General features: G+C 36.6%; 1 protein-coding gene across 1 annotated transcript in view; it reads left to right on the top strand.

The window, feature by feature from the left end:
- Positions 1–1414: 1414 nt before the first annotated feature.
- Positions 1415–24045, top strand: part of LOC127864544 (mucin-2-like) — a 30200-nt gene continuing 7569 nt past the window's right edge. The window contains exons 1-2 of the mRNA XM_052404232.1: positions 1415–1854; positions 2255–2258. Coding sequence (XP_052260192.1) covers positions 1415–1854; positions 2255–2258 — 444 coding nt within the window. The remainder of the gene's footprint in view (positions 1855–2254; positions 2259–24045) is intronic.

Genomic DNA, 24045 nt, shown 5'->3' with positions numbered 1-24045 from the left:
GAAAAAAACAGTACCTTGACAAGGTGTGGGCACACTTTTTGTGAAAACTGCTGCCTGATGATGTTTGATGGAGACTGCGCTATGTGTCGAGCTGACGTTACTGGCTGGGTGCGAATGCTTTTCACGGATTAACTGTTTGACTGTTTTCATATGTTTGATGTTTGTTGTAAAATAAAATGTTTAAATGCATATGATGTGTATGTTGTTAGTCGAGCAGGTTAGATATAGTTTGATTGTATAGTGGAATAACGTTGAGCTTACGAACAATTTCGTATCGAATTGCAATGGATCGAATGCTTAATATGAGTCATTGTGTAATATAACATCTAGTAGTATCAACATGTTTCGAAATGTGCAGCGAAATAAAAAAAATATTATAACACAAACTTGTACTATATAAATCCAGTCTTTTGACAAACGCAATCATTCTCATTTGAGTAACGAAGCGAAATGGTGTCAAAACAACTTGCTGGTGTTGGTTTTTGTTTAAATGATGAAAGTCATCCGTTATATCTCACCCCAAGTGAGCTCGACCAAACTTGTCAAAATGTGCACTCTCTTCTTAAAATGACAGACGCAGAAGCTGGCAATCAGTTTCAATCCCGAGAAGACGAAGAAGCTGTTGATTTTTTAACGCAGCTTGTACAGAACAATTCTAACGACTCGTCAGGTTCGACTAGTAAAAAGAATTCGAATAAACGCAAAGCTATTGCCAATAATAACTGTCAGACTGTCAAAAAACCTAAAGGTTCGCGAACTTCAAAACAAGACCCAATTTCAACTGGCAATAAGCAGACTGACTTTGTAGAGCAGTATCTCAAGAAACAAAAAGAAATAAAATCGTTGCACGCTGATGCTCGTACTAGGATCGCGTTTATTGAAAAATCGTTACAATATGTACAATCCAAAGAAAGCGATGAGCCAACGGTTTGCTCTTTTCTGTCAAAGGCATCTTCAAACATTGCGCTTGCTATAGAAAGCATCTCAAGTGAACTACAAAACAGTGGCGATGTTGACTCGTGCCGAATATGCAAAAATGAAGACAATCCACCAACAGTTATAAGCAAGACGTGCGGACACGGGTTTTGCTGTATGAAGTGCATAGTGAAGTATTTGGAATACGTCTACAACAAAAATTCTGGGCGACTTATTTGTTTGAAATGCAAACATCAGTACGATGAAAACGCCACATATCAAGTTGGCTCACGCTATGGCATTATTGGTTGATACATAGTATGAATAAATCATATTAAACATCTAATCTGTGTTTTGTTTTACATGCTTGAAATGAATGTTTTATGCTTACACGACTTCAGGCTCATATTGGCCTTAAAAAAGGAAAATTAAGGTCACGGGTATAAATAGCTAGTTTTTGACACAACACAATCATTCTTCCTTGAGATTTCAAAGCGACATGGCGCTCTCCAAACAGCTTACCAATGCTGGTGTTCGTGTAGATGATGAAACTCATCCATTGCATTCAACACCCAGTGAGATGATACGAAAGCATCCAATTTTGTACTCACTTCTCACAATGACTGACGAAGAAATTAAAACAGAATATCGTTCGCGAGAAAACGATGCAGCAGCTAATTTCATGGCTCAGCCATCACAGCAATGTTCCAACGACTCAACAGGTTCAACTAGTACAACGACATCGAATAAACGAAAAGCTATTGCTAATTCTGACGGTCAAACTGTCAAAAAACCAAAACGAAACGCAAAACAGGACGCTATTTCAACTGAAAAGAAGCATGAAGACTTTTTCGAAGAGTATTTAAAAAAACAAGAGATACTAAAATCGTCGCACGGCAAAGCTCAGATAAAAATCGACTATCTCAATAAGGCGCTAAGGTACGTTAAATCTGTACCAATTGATGAGCCGAGGTTAACATCGTGCGTAACAACTGCAGCTACAAACATTTCCAATGCAATTGATTTGATTATTTCAAACCATCTAAAAAGCAGCAGCAAAATCGACTACTGCAGACTATGCAAACTTGAAAGCAATCCACCTAGAGTGTTCAGCAAGAAGTGTGGGCACGGGTTTTGTTGTCTAAATTGCTTTCCAAAGTACATGGAATTTGTAAGTGCTAACACTGGTGAACAAATTGTTTGTTTGAAATGCAAAATACCATATGATTGTCACACTGGTTGTTTTGGACCAGGTTATTTCATGTTTGGCTAGCAATTTATCAATAAAATCTATGTTAAACCTTACATTTGTGTTTTTGTGTTATATGATTATACATAGAGTTGTGAGTGAAAGAATCTGAAAATACTGAAAACTGCCATTTCACACAATCAGACAAGTAGAAGGTTGTGCTTGCTAGCAGTAATAGGCTCTCGGAATGGCAATCTCTTTTTGAACCAAACCAGTTATGTAAGCCGAGTATGAAAATTCTCATCTTCTTATTCATATAGACAAATAAAACAAATCTGAACAAAAAATTGGCTTGTGGTTGTGCTTGCAAGGTCACACACACACTGTAATATGCGCTCGGAATGGCAATCTCTTTTTGTACCAGACCAGTTATGTAAGCCGAGTATGAAAATTCTCATCTTCTTATTCATATAGACAAATAAAACAAATCTGAACAAAAAATTGGCTTGTGGTTGTGCTTGCAAGGTCACACACACACTGTAATATGCGCTCGGAATGGCAATCTCTTTTTGTACCAGACCAGTTATGTAAGCCGAGTATGAAAATTCTCATCTTCTTATTCATATAGACAAATAAAACAAATCTGAACAAAAAATTGGCTTGTGGTTGTGCTTGCAAGGTCACACACACACTGTAATATGCGCTCGGAATGGCAATCTCTTTTTGTACCAGACCAGTTATGTAAGCCGAGTATCAAAATTATTGTATTCTTAATCATATAGACGACTAAAACAAATCTGCACAAAAAATTGACTTGTGGTTGTGCTTGCTAGCTCAAGCAGACACTGTAAATTGCATTCAGTGATTTCTCAAATCATATCAGAGCTAGGACTTGAACCTAGATTTCCTTCTGCGAAAGAAGGCGTTCTTCATTGAACCACTCTGAGAATATGAACTGAACATCACTTCACACATAACACACACAATAAGTTTTGTGGACAGACATGAATGTGCTGACAAAAAACCATATTTTTCTAAAAAGCATTTATATACTTTTTTTCTAAGCATTTGAATGAGACCAGTTATGAGAGCCGAGTATCAAAATTATTGTATTCTTAATCATATAGACGACTAAAACAAATCTGCACAAAAAATTGACTTGTGGTTGTGCTTGCTAGCTCAAGCAGACACTGTAAATTGCATTCAGTGATTTCTCAAATCATATCAGAGCTAGGACTTGAACCTAGATTTCCTTCTGCGAAAGAAGGCGTTCTTCATTGAACCACTCTGAGAATATGAACTGAACATCACTTCACACATAACACACACAATAAGTTTTGTGGACAGACATGAATGTGCTGACAAAAAACCATATTTTTCTAAAAAGCATTTATATACTTTTTTTCTAAGCATTTGAATGAGACCAGTTATGAGAGCCATGTATCAAAATGTTCAAATATTCTCTTATGGACCTCAATAAAACAAATCTGAACCAAAACATGGCTTGTGGTTGTGCTTGCTAGCTCAAGCAGACACTGTTAGATGCGCTAAGTGAATGACTGAATCACTGCACAACAAACACACACAATGAGTTTTGTGGACAGACATGAATGTGCTGACAAAAAACCATATTTTTCTAAATAGCATTCATATACTTTTTTTTCATCCACTTTCATCTGAAATTGTTATGCGTGCTTGCTTGAAAAATTTGCAAATACATACACTATAGGCAATGATAATAAAAACTGACTCGGGACAGACTTACAAATGGGTTTGCTTGTTGATACACACATTTGTGTTGACTTGAAAGAAAGATTGTTGTGACCAAACATTCACATGTTGGCAAAAAGCAGAATTTGCATTTTGTTGTGTATATAGATTTTTTGGAGTTTAGGACATAAAATGTGCTTGCGAATAAGACTTTAACATGGGCAATTGTGCATTCTATGTCTAAAATATGAAAAGTAAGCCTAGAATATTCTGATATATCAGTGCATGTTTTCATTAATACATATATAAAATGTCACATTGAAATGTAAATTCTGGTTAGAAATTGTTCAACTTATGATTTGAGATGAAATATTCCATCACGGTGTTAGCCGCACACAGTTACAAATAAATACTGAGTGTTCATTCATTTTAGAAATCAACTTTGCATGGCAGAGTTTGATGTTTACAAATAACCTACAGTCAAAAAAGTCTGATGCAGCTAAAAAACAAAACAACACATATCAAGTGTTAAACTGACTGACTTTGTATAAATCAGAAGTTTTCACAAAAATCTGAATTGAAGTACACATTTTGTTTACAGTGTTTCACTTTTGAAACAAAAAACTACACAAGATGATCTATCATGTATTTTAACTTTCTTTGTTTACATATGGGATGTGTTGACATTTCAACAATACACGGTTTTGTCTATCATGAAGCAAAAAAATATATTTTGGTGGTACTTACTTGTAATCGTAATCATGTTTTGACAGAATTCATCGTTTCTTAAACTCTCAATCCAAGAAAGAAAGCCTTAAAATGCCTCACATACATGTATCGATACTGTAAATAGAACAACACCCATTTTTCGGAAGGTTCGGATGAAACTCATATCTTTGAACGTTGTATTTTTCCAAAAAGCAAAGTAAACTACAAACTTTTTGTCAAGCATGAATTAAAACTATCTTTTCTAGAACTAATGACACCGCATATTGCGCAAAATTCGGCTTGTTGATAAAAATACTCGTCGATGAAAACATAAAACACTTTGTTTACATACAATTGGGGCTTTTGTCGACTTTGTGAAATTTCATGTGTTGGGGAAGGGACATGCATCTCGAGTTTTTATGCTGTTGAGTTGAATAACGGCATACTATAAAAGGGCGAATTGATCGTGTTAGAATCATTTCGATTTTTGAAACTGAACGAACAACACGCATAATGAGTAACAGAAAAGCTTGCGAGCAATGGATGTCAAGTGTGGAGAAAAGTGGCAGTTTCCAGGCATGGTTAGAGAGGCAGAATAAGCATCGTGAGAATGAGTCGTCAGCTGGAAACAACAAAGCAGCTTGTAACAGATGGATTAAGAGCATGGGCGAAATGCTGCCAACTGTTTATGACACTACGTTAGTGATTGTGTGTCATAGGTGCAAAAACTTTTTTTCGATGGTGAACTTTTGCCGTAGATGCGAGGCCCTCAGCTGTGTGTCATGTACGCGGATCGACGATCGCTGCGAATGGTGTGGCGAAATTCAGGGCTACGGTCAAAACAGAGGAGCGAGGCTTTTGCATCTGTGATGGACTGATCGAGTGGACTATGTGGGCTGATCTAGTGGACTATGTAAACTGTTGTACGTTGTTGTTGCGAAAGATTGAATGTTTGAAATATTGATTGTTGCAGAATAAAATCGTTTGAAACTACATATACATAGTTGTTTGTATTTGCTTTGATTAGAGTTGGATAATATAGTTTGAGAAAACATACGACACTGGGTTATATCAATAACTAACGCAATAGCGAAATCAAACATTCGTGCACACAATAGTACTTGTTTTTCAACTCTGCGTTTGGTAGTTGCACGAATAAGTATATGTTACTACAAGAATAAGAACAAAACGAATTGAACGGTTCATGATATTTATTTACAACACGATCATACAAAACCTACTCATGTGTCTATCAATAGTCTTGTTCCTGGACCCACCATTCGCAAAAACTGGCAATTCGGTGAATGTTTATGGTGTTCCAAGAACGCATCGTCTGTAGATTTCCAATGATACAACACAATGCCACAACGAAAACATTTGCAACGGTCGTGTTGTCCCAAGTAGTACAACCCGCAAGAAGCAAGCTGGTATTTGTTTGGTTGTATTTGGGGAGACCAATGCTCAAAAGTTTTCAGTCTATCGATATAGTTGTCCATGTAAATACTTGTTCGATACATGCACACAGCGTCGGTATCATCCATTATATGATATGATATTATATTACACATGCAATTGGTTATTTCAACATCTTTATATATTTTTTGTCTCAAAAATACTCTTGGTCAAACGTTACGAGTTTTGTTCTCTTGGCTTTTGAGCTCAACAAAATCCCATTAATGGTTTGAAGTCGTTTTGTGGGATCTTGGTGTGTCCAGCACAAATCATATTTCGGATTGATCAGAATAACCTCAATATCGACATAGTACACAATTTCCGTATCTGTCGCTTTCCAACATTGATCTCGCGTCGAAAATGTAAACTTCACATCTGGATAGAGATCCGTGATATACATTTCGACTGCTTTATTCCACTGTTCGAGGTTTAAACGTAACATGTGTCGAAAAAAACCTAAATCTTTGAGTTCGACGGCTAGCATTGTTTTGTGTGAAGTGTACAAAGTCAAATTACTGCTATATAACATTTTTCTACAAAACAAACAAACACCTGTGAACGTTTCAACAATTTTATTCAATACTTTGAACATGTACAATTGACAGGCACGCAGCGACAGGTCCAGCATCGGTTTAGTCTGTTAATTTGTCTCTGCGTCATTTTGCCCACGCTGATGTTGAAAGTCGGACGTTTCGCCACCGCAATTTCGGCATCCCAGTCCTCAGTTTTTGGAGTGACGGTTTCTGAAACAGAACAAGCAAAAGTTAGTTACAGCATTCAACGTTTACAATCAAACCTCCAACACTAACATATGAAATTCTTAACAACATACTTTTTATCTCAGACAGCCTAATCTCCATATCCCAGTCCTCAGTTTTTGGAACCCGGAATGTAGTTGCTGGCACAGACATGTTATCGCTTTGAAGGTTAGATCAAGAATGATTTGATCTACCAGTCATGTAGCGCCTTTTATTTGCAGCGACTCTTTGACAACCACTAACCCAAAGCTGTTGTTACTTGTTTCAGTATACAGAATATTTAGGTTTTTGTTGGCCGTATTGTATTCACAAGAAACGAAGTTGTACTTTGATTGCATCAAACGCTCAATTTCCTCACGAAGTGTCGCTGAGTCATCTTGCTGCGAGACCTCAAGAATGCTTCTCATGCGAAATGAGTCAAGTTGTTTGTTCCAAAAATCAGTAGTGCATTTGGGTACGAGTGTTTGACCATAACGTTTGATTAGACACGAAGCCAGTTTGTCATGCGTATTCTTTGAAAATGTTAGTACTCCAATCATACTTAAGGCTTGTGTCAAGTAATAGCTCGTAGCTGCCATATCTTTGGTACATGTTCTTGAAAAATAAAGGTGACACTGATGAACCTCATTGCCGTAGTTATCTTCGTAATCGGTTTGTTCGCAAAGCAGAAAATCAGACCCATTGCTTTGAGAACCACTAAACCTGAGCTTCACAAACTGTATGAATTCAGATTTTGATCTATGAATGACAACTTGTTCTAAATCTTGTTGTGTGAAATCAACAGGCAAAACATGTTTTTCGTTGATAACAATGTAACACGATGAATCAAAATCAAAGTTTTGATTTATGTGTGTTGCTAACAACTCGGGTTGGTTTGATTTGATGAGTGCATGCAATTTGCTTTCGCCTTTCCGTTCGATGCAACGAGCCATATCTGTTTTCAAAACCTACTTTTTCAAGCTTATAACACTAACTTTGTAACATGACGGGTTGTATATAAAGCCATGCAACTTATTCAATGTGTCTCATTTACAATCTGACAACCGAAGCGACAACATGTTCGTCCAAACATTGTGCGAAAAATTCATTCGCGAGAAAAGAAATTTCAATGCGAATGGTCACCAGAAGAAGTACATGTTTAGCGTTACATGTCCTTTCACAGATGTCGAGGGACTGCGTTTTACGTCGATAACGAACAGTCCGTATGACTACTTGAACTACAAGCCAACGCTGGACCATGTGTTTCTCGATGAACCGACACTAGCTGCGTTTGAACGATATGTTGACTTGATGTTTTCTGTTGCCGATGAAAAGATTGATATGTGCTACTTCAAAATATTGAAAACATTAGTACCAGAACATTTCGCAACTCTAACCGAGCGCATAAAGAAGGGTAGATACATGCAGTCGAATCCCACGTTAAACTACAGACTGCCGATATGCATAATACCAGTGTTGGAGTTGCACGGAATCGAGGAGTTTAGCAAAGTCTATTCGGTGAAATCCACTTGCCTATCTTTGGAAAGGACACAGATACGATTGAAGCTGAACACCTACTTTCGAGCAGTCATGACATTACTCGATTGTTCGGAAAATGATATCGTGGAAATATTGGTGAAAAAAGGAGTGCTACCGAGTAAAAACTTTCAGCTTGTCAGTACACAGAAAGAGCTCACAATAGGTCTGAAAATTGTGAGAAGCTGTGGTGAAATATACGAAGCGTTGCAAACTGGCATCGAAATGAGAGAGATGAATGCTAACGTATACTCACTGCAACCAAAATATGGATATCCAAATACAAATTTGTGTCAGGCGTTAGAGGTTTTGTTTGTGATGCATCCTTTGTACCGCAAGCACATCAACAGTCTTCACATTGAAACGGAGCTGATCGATGGGGGAAAAGGTAGATTAGTCAATGCTATTCCTAATCGCAAACGCAAATTTGTTGAAGATCCAAAGGATCAGTCGAGTCTCCCCAAAAAGATGCTTTGCAAAATTTGCAAAACAAATGAAATGCCTTGTTTTGATGTGAAGGCATGTTCGGAGCAAAATGAGATAATCAGTATGCCGGTCGATTTGTCAATCGTGAAAGAAGAAATTGCGGAAACGTTTATCCCAGAACAAGAGGTACAAGAAGCCCCAATGCCCGTTAGCGAAATGTTACCTGAAGAAGACCCATGTAAAGTTTACTTCATCAATCAGTGTCAAAACGAAGAACACGAAGATATGCTCTCTCAAGCGGTTAGAACATGCATTCCCAACATTCACATCCCACCAAACTTTGTCGCATTTTGTGTGTCAAAGGAATTGCTGACAAACGGCCTCGTTTTGTACATTCCTGCAGATTTTGTGTTGTAGTCTGTTAAGTTCATATTTTTTGTTATATAGCTATTACATGTGTTTTGTTAGATGAATGAAATAAAATCCAGCAATGTTGCGCTTCATACTATTTGTCTTGTTTGTGTCTCTATGTAGCTGTAACGATAACTGCTTCAAGAAATCGCCAGAGCGCGATCTGGGTATATACAATGGTGCATTCTCGATCGTTTCCTATGATGATGCGCTAGACAAGTTACGCAAAATTGTATATATTCCTGAGAGAATGTACACAACGCAATATGATATTCTCGAGGCCATACGAAAAGTCATAAATCAAAATTTGGGCGTGAAAGACAATTATTTGACCATTGATAATCACAGGGACAGGTTTTGTTTCCAAATCAAAGGCAAACTCTTTTTGATTTTGACCGAGAATATAGGCAGGATGCTAGCTACTGATTCTCTATGGCGATTCTTGGTACCAGACAATACATCTAATCATGTTGCAGACATCGAAAAACGCAGTACCGATAATGAGCTCGTCACATCGACAGTTTCAAACGAAATTGACACACACACAAACAGCGAAATGGAAAACACAACGCTTGCTTATATCCCCAACAATGGTTCGACAACCACAAAGGTTAACAAAAAAAGCACGCAAGCATCACCGAGAGTTGCACACGAAAATACCACTAAAACATTAAGTAAAAAACATAACACATCAGTTGTCAATGCCCTTAGCGATGGTTCAACAACCACAAAGGTTGAAGAAAATAGCGATCTTGGCACATCGATAGTTGCAAACGAAACTAGCACACAACAAAGCTACAGTGAAATCCATAACATAACGAGTGGTAATATCACAAATAATGGCTCAACAACCACAAAGGCTAACGAAAATAGCGAAACAGGATCTGTCCTTGTTATAATCGAAGTTGTGTTTTGCATTCTAGCCGTGTTTGCAATCGTTCTTGGACTAATAGGATTTGTGTATAACGTTATAAAAAAAACACAGGAACTAAAATAAATATAAAACACACTTAAACAAACGGATCTTGTCATTCTTGATGTTCCGAGCCAAGCATGCGGGCGTTTATCATTTTGTGTTTTTTCATTGTTGTCCGCGCAGACACAACAGTTCAAAGCGTTTCTTCTTACGGTTTACAAAACTGTTATTGCAATGTGTGTGATCCGACTAAAAGTATTGGTAAAATATATGATGGATCTTGCTACTTTATCAGTATTGAGCAACAGTTCAAAGTTGGAAACCAGTTTTCAACGAACGTCAATGTACGTAAAACTGTAAACAGCACCGACTATAATGCATACGATGTGGTCATTTTTGGACATAAAAACATTCATCTAAAAACGGTTTTCACTCAAGTAAGCAACGAATTTATTTTAAACAACATCCAAGGTTCTATCAAGATAGCGCTGTTCAACAACAAAGATAGGCCTGCTCAATGCGTTCATTTGTTCAAACGAAAATATTTGGGCATTTCATGCGAAACGGCTAACGTAGCGCTGTTAAAAGCGGATCGAGGAGAGTTTGTGACTGTGTCACCTTTCAATCCGCGTGCGTACAAGACATGTTCATTTGACGAAAACGCAGCAGCGTCGATCACATCACCTAAAACTTGTTTCGTGGTGAATGAAGATGGCCAGTGCTTACCAGCAGTGCTGCAAACAGAAGAAGAGTTTCAAAACGCTTTTGACTATCTGATTAACAGAACGCACGACCCGAAGGTGAATGCAATATCTCAAAATTTGATGTTCAAAATTGACAGTCTGAACGAAACGCTCGAATTAAACGATTACGCGATAGTCTATTCGCGAGTGTCATATGATGAGAACAATACGTGCTTGTATATCGACGTGAATGAAAAATCTATTTCGTATGAAGATTGTACAACAAAACGAACTCTGTGTCAGATTAGAATTCCTGGTATGGGACTGGATTCACCGAGTGACGATGATTCCAAAATAAACAGCTTTTGGGTCTTATTTATTGCACTAACATTTGTGGTTGTTTCTTTGGTTATAGTTATAGTTATTGCGTATGTGTTGCAAGGATTTCAATCTAGACGTTTACAAACTACTACAACAGTTCAAATAACAAGCGCCTAACTCGAGTATAAAACCATTCACGCAAAGTCAGTAGTTGTCATAACGTAAAAAATGTTCAGCTGTGAGTTTGTGGCTGCGATGGTAGCAAATTACTTGGAATGCAAGCAGTTTGAGGACTCAAATGACACTCTTTGTGACATTGTTGAATGTGTGGTTTTGCTTGTAAATAGAACGGTAACGATGCATGTTCTTACGAAATATGACTTGATAAACTCTTGTGTCGATAAAGACTATTTCGCCGAATTGCTTGAACAAAAGCTGAACAGTGGTTTGAGCTGGGATGTGTTTGTGACTGCATTTGTTTTGTTTGTTGCCGTCGTGCATGAACGATCGAAATACAACCTTGAAGGCTTCTACCACCTGGTCAAGATTCAAGACGTTTTTCGAAAGTATAGACTAAATGACTGGGTTGAAAAACAACCTGGTAAATGGAATGCATTTGTTGATTATTGTAAGCATGTTTGTTGAATAAAAAGTAGAAAACAGAAAAATACGTTTTTGGTTGTTTTATTCATATATTTCATATATACAATCATCACATTCACGGTCGCTCTGTAAACTAAACAATAAATTTGATTCCAACTCTACAAACAAATCGTTTTTATCGAAAATGTCTTTGATACCAATCATATCGATGATTTCCTTACACATAGCACAGCCGTTGGATTTCAGTAAATCATATTTCTTTTCAGTCTCGCCATCTCGATCAGCAATACTGAAAAGCAGTTTCGTTTCATCTAGTGTATCCCTTACTATTAGATCGACATCGCCATAATTATCGTCGTCGACGTTTCCAACAACATCTTCAACAAGATATAAGTACACGCTAAGGTGAACTGTGATTCCAAAGCACGTTAGTTTAATTTCATACTTGAACTCAGGTCTTGGCTCGAAACAAGAATTTGACCAACCCGGTTGAAACGTGTCAGATTTAAACTTATAGAACCTCTTAACTTTGGGCTTTTCAGTTGATGTGATGCTCAAATGCTTCGATACTATTTCCCACAACTGTTTTGCATCAGCTTGTGACTTGATGCGATCATACTTCGAAATTTGCGGACGAGCATACGATGACCATTTTCTGCGGTGAAAATACATGTTTTGAAATGTAACAATTTCCCAACAGACACTTAAATGGTTTGCGATACAGATCGTTACAAAATGTGCATATATAAGCGCTGCGCAAAACGTAAACTGCATTAATTGATGTTTGTGACACTCTTTCTCGGCATATTGCTAACACTATTCATTATCGAAGAACGAAACCCCGATATTTGGACTCGCAAACAGACCAAACCTGACAACGACAAGAAGAAGACATGATTTGTGTTACATTTCTTGCGGCGTTTTGTATTCAAGAACTGCGATGGTGGTTGTCTGTTAGAAAAATACGAATGGAATGCATACAGATAATGGAACAAATTCGTATGGACTTTCGAACAGATTGTTGCTGTGGTCGCAAAGACTGCACCAAACTAATTGCGCGACTTCAACTGGAGAAAGAGCAAGCTGTGAAAGACTCTCGAACTTGTATTGTTTGCCGCATTGAAGAGAAAACCTGTGTGGTAACTGCATGCTGGCACTTGTTTTGCGTAAACTGTTGCTGGCGCATGCATATGAACGGGAACAAATGCGCTGTGTGTAGAACTGAGATGTGGGGTTGGACGCCGATTTATTGGACCGATTAGAAGTTATGACTTTGAGTGTTTTTATTATCGATAAATAAACCGTTGAAATGCATTTTATGTGAATAAAAAGTAGAAAACAGAAAAATACGCTTTTGGTTGTCTTATTGCATGAACAAAACAAACACACAAGTTTACTGTTATTGTTCTTTATTAACAACATACAACAAAAATGTACAACACTTATGTCATCACATTTTCTTCTCTGCGCTTTCGACTCAGACTACGACTGAACACCTTTGTAAAGCTTCTCTTCCTAGGCCTTGAACGTTTATCATCGTTTTCACTAAGTTCGTTGACTGACTTCGGTTGAAGGTTTTCCTTTGACTCGTTTTCTCTTCTGAGCAATTCGTTATCATACGCGGTTTTGTTGTGAAATGTAAGAAGTTGTGGAATGCGTTTAAGAAACATCACCACTTCTGTCATGCCTAGGTGCTCAGCGAGTTCGATCATGTTTACCAGGCTAGAGATTGACTGCCAATCCGAGTAATCTAGCGTGAGACCGTTACATTGGTACTCAGACAGGTTCATGAGAATTTCAAACACGTTCATCAATTCTTGAACACTGTACTTCGGCTGAATCTTGACATGATTTGTCTTAACGTTAGTGAACATTTTCACAATTGCTGCTGGGTATGATTTTTGTTCTTTGCCCACATAAAATACAACCCTGTCTTTGCTTTGTTTAAGCGACTGAATGAGCTTTGAAGAGATTTCAATACCAATATCGTACTTCAGTTTAGTGAACAAGCGATTAGTGGCTTCGGTGTCAGTGACCCGTTTAATATCTTTAACGTTTATGGTTGACATGGTTGACATGGTTGTGTGTGGTTTGAGTGTTTCTATAGAAAAACTAACCTTAAATAGATTTTTATCGCAGTTTTCCAAACCGTAATTTGTGATTGTATAGACAGTTGAACATCCACAAAAAGTCATGTTTTTTCTTGAGCTGGGAATCACATCCTATAGTGTTAATCATGACAAGAAAAACATAAACGCCTAGAAGCGAATAAGGACATAGTGACGTGTTTCTCGAATGTTTGTATGTATCGTAAATAAACTTGATGTATGTGGAATTGTTAACTGTACTTTCGTCAAACAATGAGAAAAAATTGTAAGCTTTAAGTCGGTTGTATCCACAAATAGGATCGCCAAATACTGAATCAAAATGGCTTGTAATTTCGCTAGTTGTCAATTTTTTGAACAACGACATGCGTTCATCGTCTTTGAACTCATTGAGAACCATTGTGACACACGTTTGAATTCCACACCCGAGTTTTGAGTTCATTTCTACTAGCTTGCTTTCGAATATTCGTATTGGTTCTTCATATTCTGTTATGTATTGAAAAATGCATAGCGAGCATTCGTGGTGATGTCTAGAGTACATGGGTGAAAGCAAGTAGGTGTTTTGTGCTAACTGTTCGTCTTCGTCAACAATCAAAACCTCGTCAATATCCATTGATAAGGCAACAAATGTTTACAGTTCATTGATACAATTTATTTACAACATATACAAAAAATGTAACACACACAAGTCAACATAATCATACAATATTGCAACAACGTAGTCATTCGTCATCATCGCTCAATTCTAGATCACTGAGTATAGTCTTTTCCTTTTTCGGTTTCTTTGCAGCTTTCGTTTCACCAGATTTGCGCATTCTTTTAACAGCCAGACCGTTCATAATTTCCTTTTCATCATCGTTTAGCGTATCTGAGATTTCTGTATCGGAGATGTCGATATCGGCATATTTGCGTTTTTCCTCAACATTGGAAGATTTTATTCGCTCTATTAGCGCAAACATGTTTTCGTCTTCCCCAGAACCGAGTATTTTGTTAATCACATCAATTGGAATTCGATCGAAAACGTTAGAGCTCACAGTCTTCACAACATCGTCCTGCAGGTTTTTTGTTTTCTTGATGCCCTTTATCAGATTCTGCGTTCTTACTTTGAGGCTTTTGTACTGCGCTAGTTTGGCATCAATCTGTTTTAGTTTCTCTGAAAGTTCTTTTATCTTCAAATAATCGTTAGGCGACAAGAAGACACCTGACTCGACTTCAGAAACCAAATTCCTTTTCACGCCGTGATTGAGTACAGTGTTCGCAAACTGCTGTATTCGTTCTCGGTTGTTCGTTTTTATAGCATAGCTCGAGGTCAACATTGCTTGTGCCATCGTAGAAAGTGATTGCGAGTGTGCTTATTTTGTTAACTGCAGCTATATATATACGCTTGAAAAATAATGCACGCCTTACTTGTTCATCATTGGCTGGAATAAACGAATGTAGTACGCCTCTTTTGCTTTACGCACATGCTTGTCTCGCTCTGTCTCCAAAACGAATACAGTGTAACGTTCTTTTACATCGCACAAGTGTTTCCCACATTCTATCAAATGATCAGTAGCTCGACAATAGTGCTGTTCTGTTCGAATATGAGAGTTGTGTGTGTGAATGCGTTTTCTCAAATTAACGGTCTCGCCAATATACTCACCGCCGCAAGTTTTGCACTTCAGAACATATATAACATCTTTTGATTTACAAGTCAAGTTCTCTCCATCTTCAACAATGTATACAAAACCACAATTGAACTGAAAACTATTTTCACTCTTTATTTGAGAACATAAAGTGCAACGCATACCGTTACATGGTTTAACTTTGTAATCCATACAAATTTCGATATTTCGAGATTGTGAATAAAAATGTGTTTATACGCTTTTTGTTACTGAGACGTGAAGATCAGCTGGTACCGTGAAATTGATTCCGTGTTCCTGCATAGCACAAGTAATGTCAAAACACGAACAGTTTTGCGAATTTAGCTGACTGATATGTAGAGTTTTACTAACTTTTGTGAAACAAAACTCGATTGTCAAGTCGAATATGAACACGTTTTCGTCTCCAATATCGTCTAGTATGGTTTCAAAAATGCTTTCGAGCAGTTCTTGTTCATTGATCAAAACGCTGATGCATTTAAAAACGTGGATGGAAAATTCTTGAGTGTTACCAATGCTCTCGCGTTCAATGGTATACATGTTGTCATACGAAGTCATTGTGAGTTATGACAATAGCGGATACAAACGCTTTGATATATGTTAACTCTTTACAACAGTTTCGTTATGCCGAGCTATGCTGTGTAGTACAATTATGAAGCAAATAGCAGCTATCACAAGCACAATGAATCCACCAACACAAACAGCGACAGTTTCCCAAAACGTTAATTTTCTTAGTCCCGGTTCGTCATTCAATGTACTTTTACCCAACAAAACCTCGCAAATCGTGGGACTGTGTTTGCATTTTTCGATTGAAATGGTCTTTGATCGCATATCGACATACGTGCATTCTTGTCCACTGTTCGTCCTTTTGTTGTACACAATGAAGTGTTCGCTTGTGACAGAACTGTCATCTATATTTTTTATTTGAAACTTTGCCTCACTCATATTGTGTGCAGTGTTCTGAGTAATGCTAACCAAATATGAAACTAACTTATCATCCAAATCGTAAACACTCGCAATACTTGAGTGCGAACAATTTGCATCAATCCGAAAACATTTGCCATTTTCCGCTTTCACAGCACCAATATCGCAGTACGTGAAATTAGCCAATTGTATTTGTGGTACGCGAATGAAATGACCATTTCTCGCTATAAGCACAGCATTCGTGCTCTCGGTACAATTCTCAATTTGATACGTATTTCTGAATAACGACATACAAATCTTATCAACAGTTGTGCCATCTTTGGTGCTGAAGACAGTAAGTCGATATGATGAAGCCTTTTTCGCGAGAATAACTTCGTTACTCACTTGTTTCACTATTTGACTTAGCATCGCACGTAAAGCATGATTACGTTCGTTGATAATCAAGAGTGTGTATTCACGAAACGGAGAAAAATGCGTATTAGAGGAAATCTTGAATGATGAATCCAAGTCGATGAAATAGCAACGATTGTTATGTACTTTGCCAATTGTAGTAGAACGATTACATGCTATGCAGTAACAATTTTGCAATCCATACGTAGATACTTCTGCAACGGTCTGCTTGTTGTGCTTAATTCCCATTTTATGCTTGTTGATAGCATCTTGCATATTTTGAAATTGTTGGTTAACGATGTTATCGTTTTTAACTGGCAGACTAACGTTGAGTTTTGGCTTGTTAAGAGCATTTTGAATTTTGTGAGAAGTTTGGTTAACAACAGTATTTTTTTTAACTGGCGGACTTATTTTGTTTTTTGGCTTGTTGGTAGAAGTTTGAATATCGTAAAATGTTTGGCTAACGAAAGTATTGGCATTTTGAATATCGTGAATTTTTTGGCTTACGATAGGGTCAACGATAGGTTTGTTTGTTACTGACAGTACTTTAGTGTTTTTGAAAAAAAAGTCAGAAAAATCGATAATTGGAACATTTTCAGCGCTTTGCTTTTCATCCAAATTATCGTCAGAGTAATCCTCATCAAAGTTATCCTCGTCAGAGTAATTCTCGTCAGATTGATCATAGTCAAAGTCGAACTTATCATCGATTTTTAAGCGGATCTCACTCATTTCTTGCTCTATTTGTGTAATTGTGTCTCGCAATTCTTTGGACTTAGAAGGGATTATTTCCAAACCTAGATCATATTCTTTGATATACTTGGCGACTGACAAATCATTCATTTTTCTCTTCAATAACGCATTTTTGATTCGTGTTAACGCATGATCCTGTTTCTCGGGACTAGCACCTTCTAAATTCACATCGCACCATGTTCCGAACGTTGTACACAGTTCAATATTAAATCTGATGAAGGCATGACCGTGCATCCCATTTGCACAAATTTCACTTCCATCATATGTCAATGAAAAATTGTACGGAAACAAAGGTATCCAAGCGTGTGTGTAAATTTCAGTAAACACAGATTCTACAAACTCACTGATAGAGTACGTTTTCGGCTCAATTTGCAATCTAACTAAAAGACTTGGTAAGTCGTAAGTGATAAACATTGATCCCGCTACAAAACCATCAACTACACTGTATACCGGTTTTGAAAACGCTTTTTTCTTGTTCGGACATCTAGATAGACCTATGGATTTGCATTGTTGCTCATGACCTTCTAAACTAAACTCTGGGTTTTTCATCCATTTGTTGAAAAATTGTAAATTTTCTTTGACATCGTCGTATAATGACAAATACTCATAGGTTACGTTTATCAACACATAAAATAAACCATTCGTAACGTCAATCGGTGTGTCCTGTACATGCTTGAAACAAGACGGTTCATAAAAATTTGGTTTAGGACGTCCTAACGCATTTGTATGTAAAACTAAGGGAAAAAACAGGGCAACTATATGCACAAACATATACATGACGAGTTTTTGATGCATTGTCATTTTGGAAAGTTCCTATATAAGTATTTTCAAACAACAAATTGAAGTTATTTGTCTTTCAGTCATTCACATGGATTACACCACAAATAGCATTCCTATGTGTCTGTGGACAGATTTCCAGCATGTAGAAATAAATACAAGAGAACATTTTGCACATCAATTCGAAACGTACGCAAAACTCAAAGCTTCTCTACAACCAACGAAGTTGATAATGTGTCTATTTGATGAAATTGTTGAATTCGTTTGCAGCAAAACAAACATAAGCAAAATCAAGATTCAACATGCGCTGATGGACTCTTGTACTTCAAGAAAAACCTTTTCAATTTGGTCGTTTCTGATCAAAGATGTGACAAAAGAAACCTTGAACGTTCTTGCTACGAAAGCGAACCGGTGCAGATTCGATTTATTGTATGGTTTCATTCATGCCGAAAACTGGATATGTGGTGCAATTGATTTTCGAGGTGCTGAAAAGTCAAAAGATATTGCCAAAGATATTCTTGAAACAGAGCACGTTTTTGAAATGTTTAGCGCGAATGCGATGACAAAATTTACCCATCAAATTGTGTCACATCGTGATTGTTGAATAAAATGTATTGTATTATAGCTTGTGTTTTTGTGTTTATTTTTTGATACTTCTCGAAAAACAAACAATACGCAAAATCGTTTTAGGGTTTTTTATTGACACATACATGCACAATCGAACACAAAAGAACAAACATGCCATAACTGTCAATGCCTGAGTCTTACATCTTCTTTGTTCATTTTCAATATCCATGTTATGATTGCTTATATTCAAATGTTTTGAGTCGTAGCGTTATCGAAAATACACCTAAACTTCCTATACAAATACATGGATGTTGCCTCTCATATTCATCCATGTATTGAACGAATGCCTCATAGTCAGAAAAATAAATATACTCGGTCTCTTCATCCCATAGACGTTCAACCTGATTTTGTTTTTCATCATCGATGCCACTGATTTCGTCCGCAAAACAATTGTCGAATTCTTCTTTATATTTTTCCTCCAAAAAACTTTCGTAAGATTGCAAAAACTGATCTTCTATCATATCATCGATATCACGGCTTCTGCAAACCCAACACATTTTTCTATCATGTATCTCTGCATCTTGATCATTGGAACCCTTTTGAAATATGTGATTATCATCGTCGATTTCGCCCCGGTAATATTTTTGCTTTTGATAAAACTGTTCGTAAGATTCGAAAACCTGTTCTTCCAGTATATCGCCAGCATCATTAGTTCTGCAAACCCAACACATTTTTCTATCATGTTTCTTTACATCTTGATCATTGGAACCTTTTTGAGGTATGTAATTATCATCGTCGATTCTGTCCTGGTAATATGTTTGCTTTTGATCTCGTTTTGCATTGCGTATTTTTGTTCTTCGTTTCTTTTTCAGCCTGTTTTCAGCCTTTTTACGCTGCTTTTCAGTTTGTTTTTGATAAGATTTGTAGCGGGTACGAGTACAAGTCTTGTCAATTTTCGCCATTAGCAGCTCATCCAAATCACTATAATTATCGTATTCGTCATACTTTTGGTCATCTTTTGTTTGAAGACTTTCTACCGATTTATTTGAATATTTTTGGTTATCATCGCTAGAATGAACATCTTGATCGCTTTCTGTTTCCACAATTCCATAATTATCTCTTTCATATTGCTTTTCAAACTCGTTTTCCAAGTACCTATCGCATAACTCATAGTCAAGAAATTCAAATTCAAAAGGACAAGCACGACCAAACCGTCGATGACTGAGTCTCACTATTTCTTCTTTGTTCATGTTCCAATCGAACACAAAAGGACAAGCGGGGCACAGCTGTCGATGCCTAACTCTCACATCTACTTTGTCCATGTTCCAAATGGAAATGTGCGCATTGCAAAACACGCATCTAACGCAATTAAAAATAGTGTCGGAGAAATTCTCTCTCGTGTCGGAGATGACACAAGGGTCGTAGATGAACCCTTGGCTAGCCAGGTCTTCCTTTGACACGCTGCGTTTGGATGGCCTGTCTTCAAAGGTTTGAAGTCTCTGGTCCATAGTTTGATAGCGACTGAAGGCTCGTGGTTCAGATTTTCTAAGCCTCGCAAAACGACTGTACACAGACATGTTTGCAAACAAACGTTCTTAGACTTACTAACGTATTCATCTCCTATTTATACCATTTTTTTGTAATGACTTATGCGATACAACTCTCGTAGTACAATTAGTGTTTGACATTGTATATTGAAAACAAAATTAGCCCGGCAAAATTAGCGGGGGGGTCTTTTTTAAAACCCCACCCCCCTTATTAAACCGTCAGAACATTTTCCGGGCATATCATATAGCGCCGCATCCCGCACCAAAAATGCACACAAGAAAAAAGTGGCTGTGGTGTTTTATATTTAGTGTCATAGAGAAATCGAAAAAGTGTTGCCGTCAGTGAATGATTTATAATTTATTTTACTCGTGGTCATATATAACTATATATACTGTGGTTACATATGTTCTATAAGAAATATTGAGATTCGCAATATTTATTTTGATCATACACAAAAGGCAACAAAATCCTCGATGCCATCTCGTATAATCTGATTCTATCATTTTGTTATGTTGCATAGCACAGTTCAGATTTAATTTAAAGATACAGTTTAAGTGTTATTTCATTCCCGGCATCCTAATTTTTCAGCGAGTAAAATTTGCATGAACAAGTTTCTTTTACCTTTTTAATATTTACAACGCTTACATCGTTTATTCCCATAATTTTGTTTGGGCTTTTTCCTTCAATTATACAAAAACAATATATTTGATTATTGGAATAAGACCTTGCAATTATCACACAATTCATTCTTTAAAACATGCTTGGAGATCACGATAAAGAAAGGAGCTTTTAGTGACAATCGTTCGGCTTCATAACTTTGTTTTCTAATTAAAATGGTTGACAATCTTTATCTTCATATATGATCCTGATGTTCAACGTCAATAGTGCGGGCGCTATGATACTCGAAATAATATAACTCCCATCAAATCCGATGAACTGTTAATTTTGTTACATACGCACAGTTATTTAAAATGTTGATTACCCGCACAAGCCATCCGAGATAAAAGTTTTAAATGTACTTTCGAGTGTTAACACGTATGTATTATGATAAGTTTATAATCCTTCTAGTGTAATCTATCTCAATTCGCCAAATGATTTTAGTCCATGTTTCGTATATATGCTAGTAACTTAATTATGAAAAATGAAGAAAACAATGTAATTGGAAGAAAACCATTCAAATGTGTTTCGGCAAAATAACACACATATAAATAAAATAAAATAAAAACAACTTACAATCAACAGGGGTTCAGTCTTACATTGTGATCGAAAACGAATCATCATTTGCATATTGTAATTTTAAAGTAAGCTTTGACTGAACTTTGTCACAATATTAAATCTTACAAACACAAATAAACACCTTGCGTCTAGTAGATAGACAACAATGCACATATTTATATATACAAGAAGGAAATTTGCTTATACGGGTTTCGAGAACAGTATTTCGTTATCATTGGTGAAATCGCGTGCGGAAGGTTGCCATTATTGCCATCGGTCGTCACATGAAGTCATTACCAATAAAATCTTATCCATCGAAAGACACCAAAGAAAAACTGATACTGAGTGAATATTTTTTGTCAGGAAATAATAACTTAAAGCCATTGAGCAAGCGGAAATGTCTTTAGTGCGTATTTCTATTATGTCTATGCAACATTCTATTGCATTTAAAAGAGGAATAAACTGGAAGATGAACGATTTGGATGCAGGTACTGTGCATTCGTTTAAATTCCACTGTTGGAACCAAGAAATGTGATGGTGTCTTCATGCAGGCATATCTTTTTATTGCATGTTTCGAAAAATGGCAGTATCATTTAAAAATGGATACTACGCTAAATAAATAAGAAACAAAAGAAAAAGAAATAAAGGAAAGGTAACCTATCGGAGTTGGATTTCGTGCAATCAAACCTTAAAGAAAACAAAGTACCAGCTCTCCAGTGTCCTTTTGTACAGAAAATCACCTTGTACTTCTGCTATTTTATCGACTGCATTTCTTTTAGCGAAAACCGTGATTTGATGGCAGGAGGTTCTTTCCAAACCGATTTTAAATCAAAATTCTGATGTTTAATGTAAAAAAAATACATCTACGGAAAACTTCCTGTAACAACACATGGCATATTCGAATGTGTCGTAAGATATTTATACGTTTAAACATTGATCTTAATCGCATTAAAACAATTTTACACGATTTTACGCGTTGTATTTACCGCGAATATTAGCTCGCACTGTCCCGACTCCAAAGTTCGATTTCAATGCAAATAATAATAATAATGTATTAGTTACATTTGACTTGCTAGATTTGCTATTTGATTAACGACTGTTTTTGTTGCTGTTGGTAACGCTTGATTTAATTTTTCAAATAAATTTACATGAACATTTAAATGCTACTTCAGATTCTACTGCAGTATACTCTTTTGAATTATTACGAGGCTACTACGTCATCTGTGTCATCATTTGTTCACCACTAGTGATGCCATTTGTTGATAAACTTTGAAGAGATATAAGATATTAGATCAAAACTACTGATTATTGTAAAATAAAATGCAAGCCCGCATCTCATTATTACCAGTTTTACCGATGCGTGCAGAATCGCCACAACGCACACAATTTCATTCAATCCGTAACATTACTGTTTTAAGTGTTCTTGATCATTACACAGGTGTTTCATGTACATATGTTAATATTTTTTACGTGCATAGATCTACATTCTTGGCATATACAACAACTGTCTAATTTAGTGATAGTAATTTTTAAATACAATATATTTATCAAAAATACGATTATGCTAGTATATGTAACAATAACCAAATGTCATTTTCATTTTGCTTCTCAATCCGTTTGAAAGGATACGTGAAGTTCGTGTTAACGATGCTCTCTCAGAAACATTGAGACAATTATACACGCACAGTTTGTGTCACGATATCAACATCTTTTTCTGAAAGATGGAAATAAAACTTCACTTACAGATGTCCCGTTTTAATAACATTTTGTCCAGGCAAATCAACCCGTTAATATCACACACATTCCAAATACAATGGCTATATACAATGACAAGAGAGCAGTCGTAATTTGTACATTTGTTTAACCAAAAAGGAACCCCCACGAAACTCTCTTCGTCGATGGGCGACCAGTGAGCAAATAGGGAACGACGGGGGAGAAATCAGCATTCTTTAATGGAATGTAAATGATTTCGAAAATTGTAAATAAAAGATAACCTTCCTTTGTTAGTATTTTGAGTTATAATGATAGATGTTTTTTGTATATGAAACTTGGACGAATAGTTTAAGTGACATCGATTTGAGTGGATACTCGTCGTTTCATTTCTTTAAAAAATCCAGCATAGAAAATCTCGCAGAATATATGCTTGTATTGCTATTGTAAGCACTCACTATGGCACAATTATCTGGTTAAAACAAGACATGTTTTAAGTGTCAAGAGACCTGTCTTATTTATTCAATAACATTCTTAACATGTTTTCAGTAAGATTAACTAGTTCGTAGAAGGGACTGCAAATGATGCAGCAGGATCGCAACAACGCTCACAATTTCATTAAATCCTTAAAATTACTGCTTTAAGTGTTCTTGTTCATTACACAGGTGTTTTAAGTACATATATTTACATTTTTTGTGCATACATTCATGTGCATTGTCGGCTTGTGTTTTATTGTCTACTAATCAATCAACCTGCACAACTTTATTAACATTTTTATATGTACGTTAGTGTGGGTATAATAACTAATGTTC

This window comes from Dreissena polymorpha, chromosome 1 (assembly GCF_020536995.1).
Source record: "Dreissena polymorpha isolate Duluth1 chromosome 1, UMN_Dpol_1.0, whole genome shotgun sequence".
NCBI lineage: Eukaryota > Metazoa > Mollusca > Bivalvia > Myida > Dreissenidae > Dreissena > Dreissena polymorpha.
This window is presented reverse-complemented; position numbering and strand designations above follow the sequence as displayed.